This window comes from Delphinapterus leucas, chromosome 9 (genome assembly GCF_059928025.1).
Source record: "Delphinapterus leucas isolate spDelLeu-1000000601 "Yukka" chromosome 9, BTC_Dleu_Yukka2, whole genome shotgun sequence".
NCBI lineage: Eukaryota > Metazoa > Chordata > Mammalia > Artiodactyla > Monodontidae > Delphinapterus > Delphinapterus leucas.
Genome location: NC_143137.1, coordinates 494,722 through 521,297, shown reverse-complemented (window position 1 = coordinate 521,297; position 26,576 = coordinate 494,722). Strand labels below are relative to the sequence as shown.

Here is a 26,576-nt window from a genome sequence, read left to right as displayed (position 1 = left end):
GATCCCCCCATCCACACCCACCCCAAACTGTCCCTAGTTCCCTAAAAGATACCAGTGGTCCTCTTCACACCTTTCTTCCTGGTCATACAGGGAGGGGGAAATGCAGATACATAGATGGGCTTTCCCAGAAAATTACATCATACTATAACCACTGCTCTGCAACTTACTTTTTCTACTTACTATACAATGGACATTTTCCTGGTCAGAAAATAGACATTTTACACATTTTTAAGTATCTTTGTAATATTCCATACCATAGATCCACCATAATTTACGAAACCATTACCATAAACCATTCCCACATCACTGGATTTACGGCTGTCATGCGTTTTTGCCACTATAAATACTGTTAGATGCCTTTGCTTTTATATGTGTGAATCTCAAAACTAAATCAAATTATCAGTGTATTTTTCATTTGGTAAATATTGCCAGATTACATTCTGAAAGAACGTCACCAAACATACTGACCATCTAAGTCCGTCAGCGCCCATTTCCCTGTGTTCTCGCCCGCACTGCGTGTTATCCATCTTTTAAGTGTTGGCAATCTGATGGGTGTGGTTTATAATTGTATTTCCTTAATTACTATCGAAGGTTAACATATTTTCACAATTTCCTCTTCTGTAAATTACTATATTCACATCTTCACCCACCTTCCTATGGAATTCTTTGCCTTTTTCTTATAATGTGTAAGAGTTCTTTGTAGTTAAGAATCCAAACCCTTGGTCTGCCATGTTGCCAATGGTTTTCCCAATCTGTTTATCTTTTTTATAATTGTGGCAAAATATACACAATATGTGCCATCTTAACCACTGTTAAGTGTACAGCTCAGTGGCATTAAGTACATCCATACTGCTATGCACCACCATCCACCTTGAGAGCTTTCTCATCTTCCCAAACTGAAGCTCTGTCCCCACTGAACACGACTCCCCATCCCCCCCCAGCCCCTGGTGCCCCCCACCCTTTCTACTTCCTGTCTCTACTAATCTGCCCCTCTCGGGACCTCAAATGAGTGGAATCATTAAGTATTTGTCCTTTTGTGACGGGTTTATTTCACTCAGCATCATGCTCTCCAGGTTCACCCACGTTGTAACATGTGTCAGAACTTCCCTGCTTTTTCAGGCTGGATAACGTTCCAGTGTGTGGATGAGCTACATTTTGTCTATCCATTCACATCAGTGGACAGTTGGGTTGCTTCCTGGCTACTGTGAGTAACGTTGCTGTAAACTTGGAGGTACAAATACCTGTTCTGAGTCCCTGTTTCCCTTTCTTTCGAGTATATACCCAGAAGTGGAATTGCTGGATCACACTGTAACTTTGTTTTTAATTGTTTGAGGAACCACCATAGTATTTTCCACAGCAGCTGCACCATTTTACATTCCCAGCAACAGTGCACAAGGGGCCCAATTTCCCCACGTGCTTGACAACGCTTGTAATTTTCTGGGTTTTGTTTCTTTACAGTAGCCATCGTAATAGGGGTGAGGCGGTGAGTCTGTTTCTTTTCACTTTTCTTTATAAAGTATCTTATTCCATGCAAGCATTTTAATTGTGCTTAACAAGGCCTGTTGGGCTTTTTGAAAATATATATAAGGTTAGTAGGATCATATATTTCTACCTGTATCCCAAGAAAAGGGAGGGGAGAAGAGAGGGAGAGAGGGGGAGGGGGGAGGGGGGAGAGGGGGAGGGAGAGGGAGAGGGAGAGAGAGAGAGAGAGAGAGACAGAGAGAGAGAGAGAGAGGGAGAGAGAGAGAAGAACTGAGTCTGACCGCAGAACATTCTGGACTCCACACACCGGCCCCCTGTGGTGTCCTGGCTGCCGGGCCACACCTCTCTGGCCCACACCCACCTGCTGCCAGGGTGAATCATGCAGTCGCTCGTGGGAAGCACAGATCCAGGACAGCACCTCTTTTTGTTACTGCCTATCACCCCACTCTGCCATCTCACAGCTGGCTCTTAACTGTACTAGAGAACATATCAAATATTGTCTGTCTCCATAAATCAAGGCCTGTGTGTTTATACTTCCATTTAAATTGCTTTCCTTTTCCAAAGAACTCAAAGCTATTACGTTATATAATGTTAATGTAATTCCATGCCAGGGAGGCCAGCTGGGGTCAGGGAAGGAAAGCCTCCGAGGACAGCTGTGACTTCCAGGCCTGCTTTTTGTCAAGGACAAAGGGGAGGGAACAGAGCTACAGCTTTTATCCTGTTGGTGCCACCCTAGTCTCCAATTAAATTAAACAGGCACACCTGTTTCCTTTATAATCAAACTTCACCAAGTCAGGGCAGATAACATATTTTTTTAATAAAATTATTTTTAAAGCTGCCTCCAAATAAAAGCTTCAGAAGGTACCGTCGCAAGAAGCCACGGTGGCACCCAGAGAGAGGCCCAGCCGCACGAGGTTGCACCCCGAGGCGCTCAGGCAGGACAGCCCTGCAGCGTCGCAAACCGGGACAGCTCTGGTCACAGAGGCCACACCCCAGCCCAGGCCACCGCTTGTCATGATTGAACAGAACCCCCCACCCAAGCAAAGACACGAAACCGAACCATCCAGCCCGTCAGCAGTTCGTCCCTAGGGCACGCGAGCTGCCGGGACACAGGCACAAAGTTGTACCCAGCCCTGAAATCCGCGCTCTCCGACCCAGGACTTTCTCACCCCGGAACGCCTGGTGCACCTGGCATTTGACCTTCAGCTCCTCAACAGTGTCCCCCGTGGGCCTGGCAAAGACCAGTGAGCTCAGCGAAGGTCAGGCAGAGGCCGCTTCACCCCGAGGGCCTCACTGCACTGGACAGAAGGGTCCCAGGGCCGCACGGCCTCCCAAGTTGGGTCCACCCACAAGCCCCGCGTGGCACAGAGAGCCGGGTGGAGCCAGAGCGCCTGTGTCCGGCCAGGCAGGGAAAAATCCAACCCAAACACACCCATAATCTAACGACGGGGACTGGTAGTGAGGGAGAAGAGAGCCCGCCTCATGCTGGGCCACAATCGACGTGTGCAGTGCCTGGATCTGCTGCCCATCAAACAAGACGCTGGGTCTTCTTCTAAGGGGCAGCCCCTCTGAGCAAAGGCTCCAGAGCCCGGGCCTGGGAGGACACCCTGCTCTGACATTTTAGGTCCCCCGCTTGTGGGCTGCGAGCCCTACCTGAAAACACAAAGCACCAGACGTCTTCTCCTCTGCCTAATAAAAGAGGAAAAGAGGGGGCCGAAAGGATGAAGCTGCGGAAGAGGAGAGATGGGAAGAACTTGAGAGTCCCCAGATCAAGCAGCCCTACTCCGGAATTCTGGGTTCATGGAGCCTTAACTACTTTCACTGACACTAGTCTGAGCAATCACCTGTAACTTTTAAATACAAACAAACAGCTTCCCATGAATCAGCTTAAAATACTGAGGTACAGGTACAGATAAAGATACGGACACACAAACACACGTTCATAGAAAGAACCTGTTCTACTTCCATTAATTTCCCATTTCCTCTCCTTTTAGTAGTGTCCAGAGAAGTTTCAGCTCCACGACGCTCTTCGGAAGAATCAAACAAACTCAGCCTCACCCAGAACCTTCACTCCACACAGCGAAAAGCCACGCTTGGAGTCACAGTGGGCTGGTGGGACAGAGGCAAACCCACACCCTCAGCCATGTGTCCGGTGGCACCAGCACTTACCGTTCACGCAGGTCTCAGAGGGTGTGCACAGGCCATCCTCGAGTAAGCAGCCTGGGGAGGAAACACAAAGGAGAAAGGAGTCAGAGCCTCAAGACGAGCAATGCAGCCCTCGGGGCCGTGGCATCTGCTGACTCCTGCGTCCCAGAGAAGCAGTGCAGACCTGCACGGGCTCTGAGGGTTTGGCCTTTTTGAGATGACGCTGCATCATCTGGAAGCCAGAACAACATGCCCCTGGCTTGAGTCAGTGAGAGGGAATAAATGCAGGCGCAGCTTCTCCATCAGGAGGATGGTCACCGTCATCCTGTCCCTTCTGGCAACGAGGAGGGGCCGTGTACCCGAGGGGACCTTCCCGTGAGTGGCAGAGGGGGCGCCGGGTGCGGGCCCTTCAGGCAGACACCTCGTGGCGAGCTCCCCGTCATGGCCAGGCCCACAGGGCTCTGTGAGCGTCATCGTTCGGGTAGCGCCCCTGGGTCCCTCTCTCAAACGTCCTAACAACCTCTACGTGCACGCCCGAAATGGACAAGCAGCCTGCGTTTGTGGCTAACGAATGGGAAAGAAGAGGGAGAGAGGCACACGCTCCATAAAGAGACCAGAACGTGAAGCGAGTGCGACGCCAGACAAGTTTACCCACAAGCGGGGGGCGGGGGAAGGGCACAGAAGGTGGGCCTCCTGCTCTGCGTTCAAGTACATCTGCGACGCAGGGAAAGGACAAGAGAAAATCCATCCCCGGTGGGGTGACCCGGTCAGGCGAGGGTGTGAAAACGGGAACAACAGTCAGAGTGGCCCTCAGGGCCCCTCAGGGTGCCCCAGGGCGGCGCCCCCTCTGCCGCTCAAGGGAAGGTCCCCTCGGGCACACCTGCCCCAGCGGAGGGCCGTGAGCCAACGAGAGCCAGGTGTACCCTGAACACACCGCACCTTTCAGCGACGCAGAGAACACGTTACTTTCAAAGCGTGATGCCTGCACTCCTGTTCCTCCAACTGACAAACTCCTATTTACCCACTGAGACCCAAGTCGATAGTCCCTGCTGGAAACTCCCTTGACTAGGCTGGCCAATTAGTTCTGTCCAGGCATCCGCTGTAGGACTCTCCACATTGTATTGTGATGTCAACTTAAGGGCATGACTTCTCTGACTATGAGATTCTCAAGGTGAGGAACCACAAAAATTTATGTTTTTATCCTCTACCATTTCTTGAATGGCTACCCGTGTGTCTGGAGAACAGCAGGTGCTCAAGAGTAAACAGATGAGTGAAAGAGGAAGACAAATAGAGGAAGTTATTAATCACAAGGGATTCACCCCCAGGGTCACTGTAAAGTTTCCAATCAGGGAACTGCTCTAAGATCCTACAGCTGAAGCACTCATTCCTTTAAACAGATAAGGACTGAGGAAGGCCCAGAACCCGGATCCGCAGAGGATGCAAAATACGGTCCCAGAACCAAGGAAGAGAGTCTCACAGAGGATGGAACGGCCCAAATTCACGAGAATAAGGAGTCTCACCCTGCCCTTGTGACAACTTTCAGAGCCGGACCTTACAGTCCCCTCGTTCCAGAGGAGAAGCCCTAAGAGGCAGGCCCAGGGTGCAGACCCGCAGCAAGCTGGACACTGCCCTGGGCCTCAGCTCTAAGCAGAGGTTCCAACCTCCTGAAACCTCATAACCTCACGAGAAACAGCACTTCCTTTTTTTTTTTTTTTTTTTCTTTTTTTTGCGGTACGTGGGCCTCTCACTGCTGTGGTCTCTCCCGTTGCGGAGCACAGGCTCCGGACGCGCAGGCTCAGCGGCCATGGCTCACGGGCACAGCCGCTCCGCGGCACGTGGGATCCTCCCAGACCGGGGCACGAACCCGCGTCCCCTGCATCGGCAGGCGGACTCCCAACCACTGCGCCACCAGAGAAACCCAGCACTTCCTTTTTTAGTCTAGTTTCAACGCACACCTTTACCGCCTCCTTCACCGTGAACTGACCCCCGTGTTCAGTTCCCCTCTTCACGCAGCTGCGGCCTCCTGTCCCACTCCCCCCTCCCTCCAGAGCCAGGCCGAGTGCGGGATATAGGAGGAAAACACCCTAAGAGGGAAGCTGCGCGAATGCCCCCCCCAAGACAGCCTGGCACAGGGAGACTTAGGGAGACTGAGTCCAGTCTGGTTCCCCCCAAAGCAGTGACCTCAAGGAGGTCACCTGGCCCCTCTGGTCTCAGCATCCCGATCACTGAAATCAGGGCCAGGTTAGCCGACCGCTAAGGCTCTGTTCATCCACCCAGAGGGAGACCCGCTCGGCTGGGTGACCAGAAGCAACGGCCAAGGGCCTTGCGAGAAGCCCGGGGCTCGGGCCGCCTCTCCCACGGCCCAGGCCCTCAGGGGGAGGCTGCTCTCCATTACCGCCCAGGACGATCGCAGAAGACCTCAGAGGAAGACAGGACAGAGGGGCAAGGGCGGCCGCACGGCTCGGGCCAGAGACTCGCTCACAGTAAGAACTCTGTGCTTGTCACGTGGAAGCGGCAGGTGACACTGCTTGAAAAGGCATCAGGAAAATGCTTTATTCGCTCCCCGTCCTGCTCTAATCACGGCTGACAGTGAGATGTGATCTGAATGGGACGTGCATCACGATTCACTCTTGAATCCCAACCTGGGAACAACAGCGTGCTATCAGAGTGTCCACCTGGCTTGGTCTACCCCAGGGAGCCGGAGAAAATGCGTCAGAGAGACCGCCACCGGCAGCATGTCAAGTTATTTACGGCCAGAGCTGCAAATGCTGTGCACATCTCACCCAGCCAGGCAACATGCTAATTTGACTGCTAATTTACTTGTGTTGTTATTTGCACTAAAATTAAGAAAGACCATATTTCATTTTAAATATCAGCCATAAACCATCAAGAGAGAAAGAAAGAGACATTTGTCTGACGGCGCTTGGTTTGGACAGAGTCCCGTCCCCAGGTCGGCGCTGCCCCCTCACCCTGGGCGGTCACCGCTCACGCTGCTGCCTCAGGTCAAGTGCATGGATGGTCTCGGGTCCAGATGTCGCTCTGAAGGCAAGAGTTAAATCCATGAAAAAAGCCACAGCTGGCCATCTACCCTGAATCTCCTGGGGCCCAGTGCTCAGACTAGAACTCCTCACTTAAGGGTGTGCTGCACACTGTCCGTGAAGACAAGGAGCGCACGCACACACACACACACTCCTGAGCTTTTTTAGTTCAAAATCTCCTTCCTCTTTACTTTGTCTGAAAACTGAGAGGTGCAGTGTCACCACCTTGGTGCCTCTTTTTTCTTATCCTATTCAGAATCAAAATGGATCCAGCTCTTCTGAGAGGAGCCAGGCTGGCTCTGCCTCTCATACCCCACCACGCCCAAGAGGCATTCAGAAAGGGTTTTGTATTTTGTGGTGGAAACAGTTCATGTGAGCTGGACCCCACCGCCCTGTCGATCGGAGACTCACCCTCACCTGCCCCAACCTGTCCCTTCCACTCCTGGGGGTCCCCGCAGGTGGGACTCTGCTGCAGGGGCCAGAGGCCCCAGCCCCGCCAACTCCATCACCTCCATTCCAACCAGCCACAGTGGAGCCATTCACCCACCTGGGTCTGGTCTTCTCGCCTGACAAACCAGAATCAAAAGAACTCACTCCCCTCCCTCAGGGCTTCTGCAGAAGTTCTGAGACAGACATAAACATGCACTAACATAATACAGAGGTTTTGTGACTGAATAATGTAAGAAAAAGCCGAATGTAAAGTGAATTCTCTCACCAGAAATAAAATAGCTTCCCTCTCAGATGGACCACAAGAACAAGAGCGGTGATTGTGGACCTTCTACAAGGTAAGAGGAAGACTCTCAGAAACCAAGAGTAGTCTCACCCAATTTTGCTAAAACTGAGAGCTGATAATGCTACGAAGCCAAGAATGCTTTAGTATCATAGCCAAATAAAACTACAGCGAAATCCAGCGGCACAAGGCCTGCATGGCATGTGTTCATGACAAGTATGTCATCCTTTTCCCAGTGGCCATTTTCCACAACATGTCTTCTCATACGTGGATTTTCCATTACTTTAAACAATACAATGTAGCGACCTTCCCGCCAGCTTGTACAGTTGTGCTCCTGAGCTTGTCAGCTGAACACTGTGACCTGTGCCTTCCATACACCGTGTCGAGTCCTAGATAACCCTGCAATGCACTGATTCCCATGTTACAGATGAGGAAAACCAGGACCCAAAAAGGTGAGTAATATGTCCACAGCCAAAAGCCTGGTTTGTCCCTGCCCCAAAGATGCTCTTCCCCACTACTGCACGCTGTTCCGGGTAAGAGGGTGTGTGTTCACCAAGGTCACCTGAGCAGAGAGAGGCAGGGGTGCGGCCACCGGACTTTCATCTGATGGAGCGGCACGTCCAGAGCTCCGCCTTCACCCCTCCACTCGGAGAGCCCCTGCAGCCACACGCTCCTCCCCTACGGCGACACCCCTGCCTCGGCTCTGCTCCTGGCCCCGGGAGCAGCCCCCAGCCCGACAGGAAGGGACAGGAGGCCACTCAGAGCCGGCAGGACTCAGGGAAGTTGTGGCAGACCCCGTCCTGCGAGCTGAGCACCGGAAGCCCCGGCCCAGAGGCAAGTGTCGAAGCAGAAGCTGAAGAAACCAGAGGAAACAAGGGGAAACCAGCGCAGGCGCAGCGCCCCACCTGGTGGCGCCCCAGGAAAGCCCGGCGATGGGCAGACAGCGATTTGGGGCTGGTTTGTTTTCCAGGCTTTGGTTTTGGCATTGACTTGTCATATACTTAGCTTGTTCTCCACTCATTTGGACCATTTCTCTTTTTCCGGGAGCTGCTTCTTGGCTCTACATATCTAAGTAGCAGCAACCTAGAAGCTGTGTGTGTGTGGCCTCGGAACACGAAGGTTCGTGCCTGAACCAAGCTGTGAGCCACTGGACCCGAGTGGGAGCGGTGCAGGCCCTCCCGGCGCAACGCTTGCAGGCCAGGGGGCCCCTGCGGGTGTGGGTCCTGAGGGCCACCTCCCTGCGGCGAGTGCCAGGACAGCCGGGACGGCTCCGTGGCCCACGGGGTGCCCGCGCGCGCAGGTGGGTCCTCCGCCGAGCCCGCCCGGGAGCAGGGCCGGCGCGTGGCGAACCGGGCGAGCCCACCAGCCGCTCCTCTGCTGCTAAAGGGAGCCGGGCGAGAGCTCTCAAGGCCTCCAGCTCCCACACGTGAGGCGTCCACACTCAGCCTGTGGCTCGCCCGATTCAGCCGTTCCCTTTACTGGGAAAAGTGGCGTCAGAACACAGGTGGCAGGGACAAGGCCTCTGGTAAAGCACGTACCACCCTCATCCCGTGACCTTCCATCCCCGGGGCCCGACGTCTTTCGAGTGCCTGGCCGGCCCACTAGGCAGCAGGAGGTGCCCCTCCTGACGGGGCAGAGGTCCCGGGCAGGGGTGGCTGGTGGACCAGGTGGCGACAGGTCCCCTCTCCCACCACGACTGCCGAGCTCTCCAGCGGGGGCGGGGGGGGGCGCCACCTCCTAAAAGAGCAGAGAAGCCCTGCCAAGGCTGGGGTGGAAGGCACAGCCCAGCTCCCTCCCTGACAGCCGCAGGGGTGCACAGGCAGCTCTGAGTCCAGCATTAAGCCCATTTCACAGACGCCCGTCACGCCCGGCTGAATGGAGCTGGCGTCTGACAGCAGGAACCGGGCAATACCAGAGGCAGGTGTCACCTGGACCGCGGGGCCCGGGCCGTCGCCCGCTTCTTCAGCAGGCTTGTGCGCATCTTCCTCAAGGCCCGCGGGCGGGAGCCTGCACGCACGCACTCACCCTCGCCCCTGAGCGGTTCTCCAGCGGTTCTCCAGCGGTTCTCCACTGGGCCCACGTTGAGGCTGGTACCCGGCGAAGCCCCAGAGCTGCCCCCATCGCCACACACACGGGGCGGACAGAGTCGTGCGAGCACGGAAGGCAGCCTCTCAGGACAGACACTCAAGCCCTCATGGCCATGGCGTCTGCGAGGGTGTTTTACGCCACAGCCTTACCGGCTCTGGGACGGGAACACGGCGGACGTCACGACTTAAACAGCTACGGCAAAGTCACGTGACAGAAACCCCGCCTTCCCCTGACTTCGGAGACACCCAGGCACGGTGAGCGCTGCTGCCGGCACGGCTTCGAGCCCGCTGCCCACAGCCCCGGCCCTCAGGCCCACTGCTGCTCCCTGGCAGCGGCGTCGTGTCGGCCTGGCTCTGCTGGGCCTCAGGAAGCGCAGCCGGGCCGTGAGCCCCTGGACCCGGGGTACGTGACCGCTGCACCCACCGGCAGTGGCCGCCCCTTATCAACTTCTCATCGTCTCCCTCACGGAAAACATGAAGGGCTTGAAACCCTGAATTCTGGGGATCACATTATACCCTTTTCTAGCAACGAAGGCGTAAGAGTGAAAAGAGGTTCTCTTTAAAGCCGTCTTAAAGCCCAAAGGGGAGCGGAGGGCCAGCTCTGCTCGGCCTTCTCCGCGGTGAAGGGGTGGGTTCCCTGCACCCGGCACTGCTCTCAACGTCACCGTGCCCCAGGCGCAGACCACACAAACACCGAGGCCCCCTGCGCCCACTGTGCTGTACCTGGGTGCTTCCGTCGGATCAAAGGCAAAAACGTGTCAGGGCAGGGTGTCCAGGCAGCAATAGAAAACCACTTCCACGTTAAAAACCCACTTCTCTTGGAACAAGACCCTGAAAAGCAAGCAAGAGATTAAAGGGCACCAGCCCAGGGGCTGCGCAATCCGAAACTGGCGCTTACCTCCGGAGACAAGGGCAACAAGATCTCAGATCGAAGCCCTGATGGAGATTTCAAAGAGAGTGGGGAGGAAAAGGGGGAGAGGGAGCAGCGGGGCTGCCCGCCCCCCAGGACGCCCCAGAAGGAGAAGCAGCTCCCGTCACAGGCCCGTCCTCCCCTTGGAGAGAGGGGGGCGGGCATCGCCTCTGCTGTGTGCAGCCGTCCACCAGCATGTCTCTGTCCACAAAAGGGACGGTGCAGGGGCGGAGACAGGAACAAAGCCCTCCAGCCCGCGGCCCGGGGGTGGCAGCCCTCGTCCTCACGCCCTGCACGTCCACCTTCACCTTCCCAGGTTGTTAGGTGCGGGCTCTGCCAGGGCCACACCTCCCACCCCAGGGCCACACGAACCTCTCTCTGCGGCACACCCGGGCGGCTTGCTGCGAGGCGGGCAAAGCGCACCTGGTTCAGTAACATCAGCCCCGTGCATTCCCGCTCCAGCTGGACTAGGTGTATTCTGAGTGGCATTTTAACTGTCTCTTTGCTTTTTGTTCTCAGACGGGTTTTCTGAGATGCAATAATATTTTCCCCAAAAAGGGTATTTGCTGAATTATTCTTTTGGATTTAGAAAGCATTTCTAACCTTGTTTCCATAGATACAAAGTTAAAGAAAAGCTTTGAAAAAAATATTTAACAAGGAGCCTTGAATGTCAAATACTGAGGGTGCAAATACACACTGCATTAGGAGAAAGAAATGGAGCCCCAGAGACCCCCCCGACTGGTGCAGTCATGAGCCAGGCCAAACACAGCAGCTCCCCGTGAAACAACAGCGTGGAAGTGAGAACAACTGACGGAGACCAGACAAAAGTAAGGCTGCGACTGTGGTGCACGTGCGCTGCAGACCCAGCCTTCCGCGGCTGTGCTGGATGCATGGCCTGGGGACTGTCGCAGTGCTGGGCTGCCTCGGGTCTCAGGTGAAAGAGCGAAAGATTCGTTCAGTTTCTCAGCCATTCCTGATGCATGGGGCCCCTGGACAGTCACATAAAATCTCAGGACCCTCCTTAGGAAATCGATCTTATTCTGCCATCGTCACATGATAGAACACACAGTTCTCAAACTTTAGTGCCCATGAATCAACCGGGGTCCTGAAAAAATGCCATGTGGATTCCTGAGGCCAGAGTGGATCCCAGGTTTCTGCATTTCCAACGAGAAGGGCACAACATGTAGAAGTAATTTTAATTTAAAATTTTTAGGACTTCCCCGGTGGCTCAGTGGTTAAGAATCCGCCTGCCAATGCAGGGGACACGGGTTCGATCCCTGGTCCAGGAAGATCCCACATGCCGCGGAGCAACTAAGCCCATGCACCACAACTACTGAGCCTGCGCTCTAGAGCCCGCGAGCCACAACTACTGGGCCCACAAGCCACAACTACTGAGCCTGCGCTCTACAGCCCATGAGCCACAACTACTGAGCCCGCGTGCCACAACTACTGAGCCTGCGCTCTAGAGCCCGAGAGCCACAACTACTGAGCCCACATGCCACAACTACTGAGCCTGCACTCTACAGCCCACGTGCCACAACTACTAAGCCCATGCACCTAGAGCCTGTGCTCCACAACAAGAGAAGCCATAGCAATAAGAAGCCCATGCAGCGCAACAAAGAGTAGCCCCTGCTCACCGCAAATAGAGAAAACCTGCGCGCAGCAACGAAGACCCAATGCAGCCAAATAAATAAATAAATAAATAGCAGCATCCCCTCCCAAAAACAAATCAATAAACTTTGAATCAGCATATTATTAAAGACTGCATTATAAAGTAAATTTAACAAACTCTTTATGGTTCATTTTCTGGATCCAAACTCTGTATTTTCCCAGGCATCAAGTGACATGCCTTATTCAAATTATTTTGTATTATCTATGAAGGAAAAAAATCATACATCAACTAACATTTATGAGTATCTTAGGTTTCATTTTAAGATAGATGTATATTTATATATATTTTTTTTAAATCAGGATTAAAAGGCAAGAACTGCTCCTACAGCTTGATGTTTAGAATTCTCACACTACGAGCTCAAAAACATCAGAGGTCTTTTTCAGATAATTTTCTGGTTTTGTTTTTAAATGATGAGATAAGAAAGAACGTTTGCTATTTGTGAGCACCTGTCCACAAAAGAAGCATGGTGGTAAGTGCAGTCTTCGTGCCAAACATGAAATCCCAAATGAGACAACTGTCACTGCACATCCTTTTAACACTGACACCTGAAGTACTGGGGACACGCAGACACGCTACAGAGGATGGGGCTGAAGGGCTAGGAAGGGTGTCCGGGTGAATCTGAGCAGTAACTGTTTTTGTCCTCCTCTTTAACTTGTTGTATTTCAGCATCCTTGATCTCCTGCACCCTGCTGTCCACGGTAGGTCCAGATTACATAGCGGAACAGAGAAGAAAAATGACTGCAAACTGTGTCACAGTGATATGAACAAGCAGCGTCCAGTTGGCAACGGCACCCCGCAGGACACAGGCCACAGTACGTTAATACGCTTTATTCAGAAAGGGTTGGGGCCGCTACACTTGAAAAACGTGAGCTGACAAGGTTTCAGTCTACCTTCCCTGCTCTCGTCTATCCCCGTCTCCAGTGAGGCACGCAGTTCAGGAGTGAACAGAGACCAGGAGCGACAGGCCACCTGCAGCGGTGGACACTCCTCTCCCTCGTTCCGCCTCTCCCCTCCCCTCACCAGAGCTGGAGCCCATCAAGCCACCCGGGGGTCAGAGAGAGGAGCCCCAGGAGCTTCAGGGTACCCGGGGCACGCAAAGCACGGCCACACGCTTGTGCAGGTAAAGTGCTATTGGGACACAGTCCACCCCCCTGCTTACACCTCATCTATGGCTGCTTCTCTCCTACAACAGCTGAGCTCAATACTTGTGACAGACACCATGGGCCTGAAAAGCCTCAATTAGTTTACAGAAAACTGAGCTGGCCCCACTCCCTTAGAAGGAAAGCAGACTGCTCATGGGACCAAAAGGAGGTTAGAAACTGGGCTTGAAAAAATAGGCGGGAACCAAGACAGGACACCTCCAGAACACAGCACAAGGGACGCAGCGCCCCCACGGGACTCCGCAGCAGCCAGGCCCAGCACACTCCTTGGGCGCCCCTCCGCGCGGCACGGCTCAGCGCTCAGGGACAGCAAGGCTGGCCTCGCCGACGCCAGGTGGCCTCACGGCCCCAGCACAGTTCACGCAGGGGCAGCCACACGCCCCCAAACTTGGACTGCGCTGCCCAAGAGCATGTGGGCCTTTCCAGGATCCCAGGACACCACGGACTCCAAGTTCACCTCAGAACACAAGCTGGCTTTTTCCACATTCACTGCTGAGCCACCCAGCCTGGACCGTCCTGGCCCATTCCCACCACTGACCTCTCGACCCCAGAACAGGACTCTGTCCTCATCCTTGTGGGAATTCACACTTGTCGTAGCCACAGCCTAAATCTTCTGGACGCTACCTGTGCAACTGCAACTTTTCTCCAGCCCCTCCCTCTGCATCCTGTGCAGATTTAATAAACCGGTCCATCCTTCCCATCTATATCTAAGTCTTGGACAGGCAGGGTCAACTGAGTTCTGCACTGGGCCTGGAGCCACATCCAGGGCTGGCTAACCACTAACGTCGTCGGTAAAAGCTTGCAGCAAATGCCCCTACGAGCCTTCTTTCCGCATTTGCCACAGCTGTTTGACCCTGCGGGGCAGGCCCGGGACTCTTCCTCCAGAGAAGGAAGCAGGACTGTGGTCAGTGTGCCATCCTGCCCCCCGCCCAGTAGGAGCTGCACGAACCTCACAGAGTCACCTCTGTGATTCAGTTCAAGGGCCCAACGTCCAACCCATTTCTCCCTTCTATCAAGCAGAGTTAAAAGGTCAAGGTGACACAGAACCAAAGTTGAGTGCTGTTTCAAAAAGCAGGACCAGAACTGCATGAGTGGGGAAATGAACTCTCAAGATTTCTTTTCCTTCTTTCTAGTCTCCACGGCCTCATTTACATCTATATTATGGGTTCTGCTGACAACACACTATAGGAAAAGGCAAACTGCCAGGCAGCATCCAGCAGGCATGGCTGAGCTCATGGGCAGAGTGCCGCGAGGAAAGTGTGATGAGCCCTGTCTTTGTCTGGTGCTGGCAGGTTGGCCTGAGGCCCTGGGTGGCCACACATGGCGATAACTGACGGTGGCACGGAGCAGAGCTGCCTACAGGTTTGCACAGAAGTGATGGGTGACGCGCCCACCTCCTTCTCCGTGCCTAGCTGTGAGCAACTAGGGGCGTCTTAAATTGCAATTCCACCCAGCAAGCATCCATTCAAGGTCCCTTATGGGCCACACAGACAGACACAAGTGAAATACAGAGACCCGTCCCCAGAAGCCACTAAGGGAAGTGCATCTGCATACCTCACATCGGTGATGATGACCCACCAGTAACGTTTCAAGGCCTCCATCCCCAAAGTGTCAAGGGCATGCCAGAAAATGTGCCCTGTCCTGTGCATGCTAGGGAACATTCCTCTGGGCCTGGTTCTCAGAGGGGACACTGGATGTTCTCAATGTGATGACTCTGTATCCTAGCTTCCCCCTCTGGGGTCTCCCACAGCCCCCATGACACAGAATAACTCGGATGTCCCCGGTGCGCTGACGAAAGTTTGCTTCGCTTACTCAACCCAGAGCAGGTGCTCAGTAGAGAGGAACTAAAAGCTCTGCTGCATTTATTCAGTAATAAATGAGTGATTTCTCCAACTCTCACCCTGTGAGAACCTCACGCCCTCAAAGTCCCCCCCTTCTCATTCTCACACATTCAGAATAAGGCTATTTTATGTTTTCCAAGATTTCATTACAAAAAGAAAATTCTACCCTTCTTCGTATCCACTGTAACTCCCCCTTCTATTCTAGCCCAGGCTCTTTCTTTCCTATTGTAACAGTAAAGCAGTTCAGAGACATCAGAAATTCTCCCATTTGATGAAAAACACTGGAATTCCATGTCGAAGAAGCAACCACATTCTTACAAAAGTGAGGAGAAGGAACAGAAGGAGAAAGACAATCACAAGCAGATCAGATGGGATGCGAAAAGCCACCAGAAAGGACACAAAGAACACGCTGACAGAATGAGACTGGATTCTTTTCAGAGACGATTAACTAATGAGAAAATGATGGGTCCTCGTTGCTGTGCACGGGGCAGCAGGAGCCATGAGAACCAAGGCACTTTGCTGTCTTACGACCCCTCCCACAGCAAGCCTTACTCTCTCGCACATGTGAGACCGTATGTAGTTTGCAGAGAATCTCACCAGCATAACATGTACCATGGATGCACGATTTTCAATTTGTTTTTCTCAGGTCGAAAGGTTGAAATCAGTTGCCTAGGACTTGGGGACAGCAGAAAATGCCAGGTTAATTTTTCTTCTGATGTCTGTGACTCTACACCCTCTCCTTGGGTGCAAATCACTGCAGAACCTCCTCTCCTCCCTCCCTCCCCTCTCACACGTTTTCTCTTCATTTCCCCCTGACCTCAAAAAAACAAAGAGGCGGTTGAGCGAGCTGGTGTGTCAGGACTGGCAATAGCACCTCAAGGTCCGTTTCCAGGATTAGCATCCCCAGCCTCGGATGATGTCCCAGGGCCCACAGAGAGCAGCATGGTTTTGTGATTCCACTTAAGCGACTGGACAAAGGCCACGTGCTAAGATATGAACGTGGAGGTTACATCAATTTACGTGGAATTCAGAAGGTAAGAGAACCCATAAATCACAGAATGATCTGTTCCTCCAACTCTTCTAAACCGTGCACGTCTTGTAGCCACGTGAAAGACCATACAAACAGGGTGCTGCCCTTGTCCCCTGAACATACCTCAACAGACATCCACGACCTTGCTGAAGAAAAAGGAAAACTTCCACAGGCAAGTCTCGCCGTACAGCCTTGCCCCACAGATAACACGCAGAGTCCCCACACGTTTCCCAAGCATCATGTCTCTGCAGCCCCAGGGGATCAGCTCAAGCATGTGGGTGGGAGCCTGTTCACTGGGCCCCTGGGGAGAACAGGATTGTTATCGCAGTATTCAAAAAGAAGTCATCCTTAAGTGAAAGAAACCAGTCTGAAAATTCTGGAAAAGATAAAACTATAGAGACAGGGAAAAGATCAGTGGTGTCCAGGGGTCCCGGGAGGGAGGGCTGACTGGGTGCAGCGCAGAGCACTTTTTGGGCAGTGAAGCTTCTCCGTAATTGTGGACACATGACTCTACATGCCTGTTGAAGCCCACTGAGCTTACAGCACAAAGATGAACCTAAATGTATGCAAATTTAACGAAAAATTAACAGTGAGGCAGGAGGACGCCGGGATGGAATGAAGACTATGACAAAAGAATGTAACCGTGTTACAAATGTGAGAAACCACCACCTCTCAGGGGCTGCGGGAAAGATGCTGACCTAAGTAACTCTGGAAACGAGGAGAGCCTATAAAACTACTGGCAAAAGAGACTGTACATAAGCCCTGTATTCTAGTTGATAAAGTTTCACCAGGAGCACAGACTAGCAATTCTGACACTGAAGTCCAACAATTAAGTAAATAGACGGCAGTTGGTGGGGGCCAGACCTCTCACTGTTGCAGCTGCAGACGACAGAAGCAAAGGCAGGAGACAGGAGGACCCCCGTGGCGATGAACTAGGGTCGGAGACACCGATAAGCGCTGCTGTTTAGCCTGATACAGATACAGATGGTCACAGACAGAAATATTTATAAGTATGATTAGTGCACACACATGTGACTCCTCGCTCTGTTAGCTAAGACGTCCACAAGCAATGACACCACAGTAGCAATGAGCACACCCAGTGCTCAGATCCTGGCTTCTAATCCCACTCACAAATAAAAGGCACTAAGATTCCCTAGAGAGATGGCTAATTCTAAGATTCGGGCAGGAAATACACCAGATGAGCCTAGAGCATCATGTAGCACCAGAAAGTAAGGAAGTGCTCAAGACAATAGCCATACAGATGGGAGTATTCAAAGAGAGCCAACTGAAACAGCTCCTACTGACCAAAGCTGGAAAAATCGGAGCCAAAAAAATAAAGTAGTAGTGGATTATTATCCAAAGTATAAAAGAAATTAATAAATAAACGAGGAAAAGAGACAAACCTCCTGTGCAGGAAAATTCCAAATAATGTGTGTAGATTTTCCCCCTCGAGGTGGGGAGCACAGCTCCCACTCCTTAGATGTGGGCTGTGCATAGCGACTTCCTTCCAAAGAGTACAGTGTGGAAAGGGGGGAAAGAGTTACTTCACATGGACACACCTGGCAAACACACCTCAGCCAGGAGATCAAGGTCAACGTCAACAGGGATAAGTCATCTTGACAGTGTGTGCCCCTGACATAATGTAACGAGAACAGCATTTACCTCTGTGGTCTTCCTCCCAGAAACTCATAACCCCAGTGTAATCGTGAGAAAAATATCAACAAAGCCAAACTGAGGGACATTCTACAAAGTATCTGACCAGCACTCCTCAAGGTCAAGGTCACTAGAAACAAGGGGAGGCTGAGGAAACGTCATGGCCAAGAGAAGCCTAAGGAGACACGATGACTAACATAACACGGTACCTGGATGGGCTCCTGGAGCAGAAAAAGGACACTGAGAAAAACTAAAGAAATCTGAATAAAGTGTGGAATTTAGCTAATAGTAATATATCAATATTGGTTCATTAATTATCACAAATATATGTACTAATGTGTTAATAAGGAGAAACTGGGTGTGGGGTATATGGGATTCTCTGTCCTAGCGTCACAGTTTTTTGTAAATCTTAAACTGTTCTTTTAAAAAGTTGTTTTTAAATAAATTTTAAAAATATATATATATACACATACACATACACTTACATATATATAGTATGGCCACACAATGGAATATACGAAACCATCAAACGTTCTATAAGTTAATATTTCTTAGCATAATAATAGGCTGATGCTAAATGAAGTTCTAAAAAGCTGTGGCTGTAAATACGAAGGGTGTAAAAAGCAGCACTGACATTTACAGTGCTTCTACGTTGGGCAGTGGGAATATACTGCCATTTTATTTTCTTGTGAATCTGTGTTTCTAAATGTTACTGCCTTTGTAGTATGAAATATTCTACAGGTTATCAGTTACTGGATTTACAAAAAGTCATTGAATAAAAGAAGCTGAGGAAACGATCCTGATTTCTTCACAGTCTGAAAGTGGTTTTGACTGCTCACTCGCTCAGCCATCACCCCAAGAATACCAGAAGGTCTGGCTCATCTTTAAAATGTCCAGAACCCTGTGTAAACAAACCTTGAATTGAACAACGCAGATACTGAACAGAGAAGCTGTGACCACATTACCTTCCTGATGCTCCGTCTAAGACTGATTCCAAGAAGGGTTACTCGACAGGCCCTAACCTTTCCTTCTGTCCCCGAGGGTTTCCTTACCCCACCCCAGGAATGTCGGGGCTTCTGGGCTGGGCTCGCTTGAACACATACCAGTAAATGGGGAGGGCTCACACAGAGGACACACAGCTGGTGGGGACGAGCCTGGGATAACGGGTGGGAGCCAATTAGGGGGACCTTCGGGGCTGTGAGCCCCACGAGAGTGGCCTGGCAGAGTGCCGCTTAGCGCTGGTGAAGTAATTAAGCCCACGTGGCCCCAGAGGAGACAGTCTCAGCTGTGTCCAGCTGTGGGCATCCCCGAGGGACATAACATACCGCCGCACCCCAGGGCAAGATGATGGCTCCCACTGACAGAAGAGTCACCATTTCATCGGCAAGAGCTCACATGTGTATAACAGCCACCCCTCCTCCCCCGTGCCCAGAGGGTGGTCAAAGGAAACACAGGTGAGAACCAAACGCACTTTCCAAACACAGCACCCATCGACACGCAAACACACCGCCAACGCCTGAACACAGCACCCATCAACACACAAACACACCGCCGACGCCTGAACACAGCAGCCACCAACGTGCAAGCAGCTGTCTGCTTGAGTTTGCTTCTTCCTCACTTAAAGCTATTCAAAGATTTGGAAAATATTTACGAAAAGAAAATATTAGAGGATAGATCTGCCCTAATCTGTTTCATTAAAAAGAAAACAGGAACAGTTTCTGTGGAATTTCAAGGTCAAAAGATATTTCCCTCTGAAACTTTACCTTTCAAAGTTGATACAATATTTTTTAAAAGGAAAATAGGGACAGAAAATGACATCACAAATGTGACCACATGGCTGACCAGAATGACGACCACCTACCCGCCTAAGTCATGCTGGCGCGTGTCTGGTTTGGGGACCCAGCCGGGCCTGCCCTCTCTCACCACAAAAGCCTCTGAGGAGACAGTGAGAGGAAAAGCACCCAAAGTAAAGGAAACCATCCACCTGTGTCACTTCAGTTTATACCCGCAGTACCGCTTCTTGCCCAGATAACTTTCACCCAACGTTAAAAACGTCGCCAGCACTGCTGATGCTCAGGAAGAGTGCGAGCAGCAGCGAGAGCCCGAGGCGGGAGCGGGAGCGGGAGCGGGAGGGGGGGCGGGGGGGGCGCGGGGGGCGGGCGGCTCCAGCGCGAGAGCGGGCCTTGGCGCGTGTGGATATTCTCCCTCCCACGTATTTAACTGTTAAGTAACAGCGTCTTGACACTAGGAAGAACCTCCTCCCACTCAGTTCACCAGCCGCGTCCTTGGCGCCCACGGCCTCCGACGGCTTTTCCATCACCACCTCCTCCGCCTGGTGCCCGACGCGCCGCCTTGCCGTCCGCGCGGGTCTTCCTGCTTCTCCGCCAGCCCTCATCGCCCTCCCGCTGCCCCTTCTCCACACACCCCCGACACATCCGCGTCTACCAGGCTTCTACTGTCGGCCCCGCCTTCTCACATTTTACACTCCTCCCCGGGCCCCTCCACGTGGACGGCCTTCATCAGTCATGAGTCCTAAACACATTCCCAAACTCTTCCAAGAGCTCCAGAGGCAGAATCGCGCTTCTCTGGACACCGTCACCTCCGTGGCACGAACACCTCTTCCTGAGTGGCCCCACGCCGGATTCCTCTTCTGCTGCCCGTCTCACTCACCAATGATGCCCGCGCCCACGTCGGCTACATCTCCTGAAAGCCCCTCTTTCGCCTCCTCCTCTCCCGTCCATCCCCCCAGCCTCTACCTCAACAGCCTACTAACTCGTCCCTCTGCTTTAAGCCACTGCCCTGCTAGCTCTTCTCTCTGCGACTGGAAACCGTCTACGACACCAAATGAACTGCATCCAGTGAAGAGAACCGTCCAGTGATGGGCCCTATAAAAAGCCACCGGGCCCCTTCGTCGGGTCTGTTGTCACCACCCACTCCCACCTCCCTCACAGCCCCACTGCCTGCAGCTCTGCGCAGCCGCATCCTCCATGCTTTTGCACATGCTATTCCGGGGATCTGGAATGCCCTTCTTCCCACCGGCCCCAGGAGAAGCTCCCACTTTAGACCTCGGATCACTGACCCTCTCCCTGCCCGCTTGGCCCCTGGGCCCCTTGTGGGTTTAGAAAGGAAAGAGGAAAAGGAATCTCAGACACGCAGACCGAACTGCCTCCAGCCCAAGCCCCGCTTCTCTGCAGCTGCTGGGAGTCGGCCTCCCCGCCCGCCCAGGGTGTCTGTTCTCCGGAAGCGACACTACCTGCTCTCCTGTCCCTCCTGAGAGGAGCCTCAGCTACAGGTCCTCAGGGACCTGAAGGCTGACAGCCGCAACGCTTAATTATTATTTAGCGTAATTCCGTGAATTACAGGAATTTCAGAGATGCGTGTACCCGTGAGCACGGATTTCTCCAAGAGGCCCCCCGTGGAGGCAGGTCCGCCTTCCTCCCGCCCCCAGTCTCAGGCCAACGCTCTGCTGATCGCTCCCCCACAGCACGTCTCCTAAGCCCGAGGCCATGGCTCACGGAAGGCCTCTGGGGAGCCTCGCGGGGACACAGTGCCCCGAGAGCCACCCTGACACCAGGCCTCACATCAGGGCCCACGGCTCCATGGTGTGAAACCGGAGGCTCCTCAGGGCCTGGCAGCAGCGCCCACTCCTCACATGGCTCCCCACGCGGCCTGCAGGCCCCCAACCCAGGCCCTGCTCGGGACTCACCGCTCTGCAAAAGGCACAGACACGGCCCTCCTGGCGCCAGGCTTCCACGGGTTTCTGGGGAAGGAAGCGTGTCCTTGAGTCCCTGAGGGGGTCACAACTTCTGGAAACTTCTGAGCGGGGCCCCAGACAGACACGGGCGCAGAGACGTGACTTCCTGCAACAGCAGCCGCACGCCTGCCAGCACCAGGGGCGCAGGCTCTGCTGGGGGGAAAGGGGTTCCCGGACGGCGCGGCCTCCCTCCTCCACTACGCCCAGGGGACATAGCTGGCCAGATGCAGAGTCCCCGAGAGCCCAGAGGGGCCTTCCCACGCGACGCCCCAGAGGTGATCCGGCGAGACTCGCGCTCCTGAAAGCCACCGCCGATACGGGAGAAAGTGTCTCCCCTCCTGCCGCTGCTAAGAGGCCTGTGAACCCACCTGGCTCTGGCCTCGCCCTTCCTCTGTCTCCTGCTTCTCCACTTCTGGGGGCCTCACCAGGGCTCGGAAAACTGACTCTGTCCTCCTGCATTCCTGACCTCGTTTCCTATGTGTGGGTGCGATAGGCTGAGCTGTGTCCCCCTACATTTGTATGTTGAAGTCCTGACCCCAGGACCTCCGGATGTGACTGCATTTGGAGATGCGGGTCTTTAAAGAGGTGATTAAGTTAAAACCATGGGTCATGAGTGGGCCCTGATCCAATATGACTGGTGTCCTTATAAGGAGGTCAGGACACAGACACACACAGGGTGACCACGTGAGGACACAGGGAGAAGACATCCAACTGCACACCAAGGAGAGAGGCCTCAGAGAAACCAGCCCTGCCTACACCTTGATCTGCCCACCAGGCAAGCAGAAACAAAGTGGAAATGCCCAGGAGGAGCCCAGCAGGAGCATGGACCTCCCCACAGATAATCCACAGGCGGACGACTGAGAGGTGACGCTGGGATGGATGTGGATGTTCACAGCACCACACTTGGATGTGACTGCAAATTCGCTTCTCCTGAAGGGGCTACAGTCCTTTGGAACAACCTGAGTTCTCTACGTCAGGGATTTTGTGTATTTTGGATGAAAGAGAATCAGATGGGAGAAGGGGGCAGTGGGAAGCTGCATAGCAGGCAGCTCTGACGAACATGAGGAGATGCAAACGTGGGAGGGGGCCTCTCACCCCTGAAGACTCTCCCTCACTCTTACACCACTCGGGGTCTCCATGGGGGTCCCGACCATTTGGCGAAAGGGGGCCAGGGGGCAGGTAAGGAATTGAGCAGAAACATGGAATGAGCCCCTGTCATTCCCCCACCCCCTTCACACACATGCAAGCACACCCCTCAGGGTTTCTGCTGCAGCCAAGATGGAAACAGAGAACACAAAGAGATACTGAGATTCACTCTTAGGACAGACTGTCCCCAACAAAGAAGTAGAGTTAAGTCAGATATTTGGAGCTCAGAACTAGTGATTTGGTGGCCTGGCCAGCCCACGAAACCTGTTTAATCCAAAATACACTTTAAATACTACATATCTGCAATAAAAAGTAATGGAAAACCAGCTCTTTGCAACAGTAATTAAGCAAAAACAGTTGAATTGAACCCCCAATAAATGTTTATTCATACGGAGTGCTGATTCAAGAACCTGAGGAAAACAGTTCAGTGAGAACAGGCTGAGGACCAGGGCGGTGATTCGGGGGTTCTGCAGAGCCTTCCGGGCGAACTCAAGCCCCCGACGTGTGGCACATGGCTCACTGCATCTTGTACTTCGCCTCTCGTCGTCTTACTCCTTTTCCTTGCAATGGGGTCAATCAATGGCGCTGTTCTCACATTTACTGGCTGTGAGGGGCGCTGTGCAGCTCACAGTGTAAATAAGGAGGCGGGTAAGAGAAAGGGGTGCAAGGAGAGGGCAGGAGAGCTCTCCTGGGCTGACAGCGAGAGTCGGAAGAGAAAGGTGGAGACACAGCCACAGGGCGTGCGTGTGTGTGTGTGTGTGCGCGTGCGGTGAGTGTGAGTGCATGGGTGTGGGCAGGGTGTGTGTGCAGGTTTAAGCAAATGTACAGAAAAGCAGAGCCAGGGTTGGAATTACCCACCATGAAGAGTTGGTAGCAAAGGAAAAAGAACACCACGCTCCTGAGGTGCATTTTACACCAAAACCCCCATTTCTTCACCCTTTCTGAGGGCGGTGCAGTCCCTACAGTTCCTGACGCAGCCTCTGTTCACTCAGAACAGTGTGGGTGTTATGGTGGTAGTGGGTGATCGAGTGGGCAAGTCACCTCGAAACATAAATGCATGTGTGCACGTGCGTGTGAGGGCACGTGTTGGGGGAGGGGAAATGCACAACCAACTTTACGTGCACACACAAGATATTTACAATCAAGTCTCTGTGGTTTAAGCACCACTATTTCCTTGAGTGACGCAAGCAGAACCCAGCAGTCAAAGAACCTGCAGTTGTTCTGTCTTCCAGTTGTTTTAATTTAAAAAGGAAAAAATAAAGGCAAAACCAATAAGAAACTTTAGAGTTGCAGACAGAGCTCATTTCTCTCTCATTTTTCCTCGAAGAAAAGTCAGTGTTGCCGCCAGGTGGAAGTCCATCGATGGAATTCACATGAACTCTAGTTGCCACCAAAAGGCCAACAACAAACTAAAAGACACATCAAAAACAAGACTGTGGGAGGACCTTCAAGATGGCGGAGGAGTGAGACGTGGAGATCGCCTTCCTCTCCACAAATACATCAGAAATACATCTACATGTGGAACAACCCCTACAGAACACCTACTGAACGCTGGCAGAAGACCTCAGACCTCCGAAAAGGCAAGAAACTCCCCACGTACCTGGGTAGGGCAAAAGAAAAAAGAATAAACAGCGACAAAAGAATAGGGACGGGCCCTGCACCAGTGAGAGGGAGCCGTGGAGGAGGAAAGGCTTCCACACACTAGGAGGCCCTTCGCGGGCGGAGACTGCGGGTGGCGGAAGGGGGAAGCTTTCTAGCCGCGGAGGAGAGCGCAGCCACAGGGGTGCGGAGGGCAAAGCGGAGAGATTCCCGCACAGACGATCGGGGCCGACCGGCACTCACCAGCCCGAGAGGCTTGTCTGCTCCCCCGCCGGGGTGGGCGGGGCTGGGAGCTGAGGCTCGGGCTTCGGTCAGAGCGCAGGGAGAGGACGGGGGTTGGCGGCGTGAACACAGCCTGAAGGGGGCTAGTGCGCCACGGCTGGCTGGGAGGGAGTCCAGGAAAAAGTCTGGACCTGCCGAAGAGGCAGGAGACTTTTTCTTACCTCTTTGTTTCCTGGTGCGCGAGGAGAGGGGATTAAGAGCGCTGCTTAAAGGAGCTCCAGAGACGGGCGCGAGCCGCGGCTAACAGCGCGGACCCCAGAGACGGGCATGAGACGCTAAGGCTGCTGCTGCTGCCACCAAGAAGCCTGTGTGCGAGCACAGGTCACTCTCCACACCCGCTTCCGGGGAGCCTGTGCAGCCCGCCACTGCCAGGGTCCCGGGTCCCGGGATCCAGGGACAACTCACCCGGTAGAACACACGGCGCGCCTCACGCTGGTGCAACGTCACGCTGGCCTCTGCCGCCGCAGGCCCACCCCGCATCCGTGCCCCTCCCTCTCCCCGGCCTGAGTGAGCCAGAGCCCCCGAATCAGCGGCTCCTTTAACCCCGTCCTGTCTGAGCGAAGAACAGACGCCCTCCGCGACCTACACGCAGAGGCGGGGCCAAATCCAAAGCTGAGCCCCGGGAGCTGTGAGAACAAAGAAGAGAAAGGGAAATCTCTCCCAGCAGCCGCAGGAGCAGCGGATTAAAGCTCCACAATCAACTTGATGAACCTGCATCTGTGGAATACCTGAATCGACAACGAGTCATCCCAAATCGAGGAGGTGGACTTTGGGAGCAACTGTAGACTTGGAGTTTGCTGACTGTGACTGACTTCTGATTTTTCTGTTTTTTTTTTTTTTTGATTGTGTTTATTTCTACCAAGTCATTTCCCCTCCCCCACAAACATGGAAGACAAGATGGAGAAGAGCAGTGAAGAGGAGAAATGCCGGGGCTGGGGTAACAGTCTAGCCTCAGAAGTTCACCCAGGTGTGGGGGAGGGGCCGGCCTGTGGCTCCAGCCGGGGTCCTCTCCTCTTGTCTCCCCAGTGGCCCCATGGCAGTCCTTTGAGCTGCCAGTTAACTTGGAGACTATGCTTTCGAAGGCCATGGAGGCGCCAGATATCCTCTTATTTGAACCCCGTAAGTGAAGGCCAGGCAGGTTGCATACCTCCATCTTCCACTGCACAGCGTCCTCTCGAGGACGGGCCATGCACCCACAGCAGCTCAGCTCCCACCCACAGCTGTTTCCTTGCACAATCTGACTGGTCTCCTGCACCATCCCATTGGGCTCGATGGATCTCATAATCTTCAGACTCCATGTAAAGTGCAGGGAGCACACTTGACCTCCCAATGTGCTTTCTTTGATTTTTATGTTTACTTTAGTATAGTTTTTAGCGCTTCTTATCATTGGTGGCTTTGTTTATTGGTTTGGTTGCTCTCTTCTTTTTTAATTTTTTTAATATATTTTTTAAATTTTTTTTCCTTTTTTTCCTCCCTTTTCCTCTGAGCCATGTAGATGACAGGGTCTTGGTGCTCCGGCCTGGTGTCAGGCCTGAGCCTCTGAGGTGGGAGAGGAGAGTCCAGGACACTGGACCACCAGACACCTCCTGGCCCCATGTAATATCAATCAGCGAGAGCTCTCCCAGATACCTCCATCTCAACGCTAAGACAACGCTAAGAGCTCTCCCAGAGATCTCCACCCAATGGCCAGCAGACTCCAGCGCTGGATGGCCATGCCAAACAACTAGCAAGACAGGAACACAAACCCACCTGTTTGCAGAGAGGCTGCCTAAAATCATACTAAGTTCACAGCCACCCCAAAACACATGACCAGACACAGCCCTGCCCACCAGAAAGACAAGATCCAGCTACACCAACCAGAACACAGGCACTGTTCCCTCCACCAGGAAGCCTACACAAGCCACTGAACCAACCTCACCCACTGGGGGCAGATACCAAAAACAATAGGGATTACGAACCTGCAGCCTGTGAAAAGGAGACCCCAAACACTGTAAGTTAAACAAAATGAGAAGACAGAGAAATATGCAGCAGATGACGGAGCAAGGTA

General features: G+C 53.1%; 1 protein-coding gene across 1 annotated transcript in view; it reads right to left on the bottom strand.

The window, feature by feature from the left end:
* The window catches only part of PTPRN2 (protein tyrosine phosphatase receptor type N2), a 701,491-nt gene that overhangs the window by 627,069 nt on the left and 47,846 nt on the right, over positions 1-26,576 (bottom strand). The window contains exon 2 of the mRNA XM_089917106.1: positions 3,652-3,702. Coding sequence (XP_089773232.1) covers positions 3,652-3,702 — 51 coding nt within the window. The remainder of the gene's footprint in view (positions 1-3,651; positions 3,703-26,576) is intronic.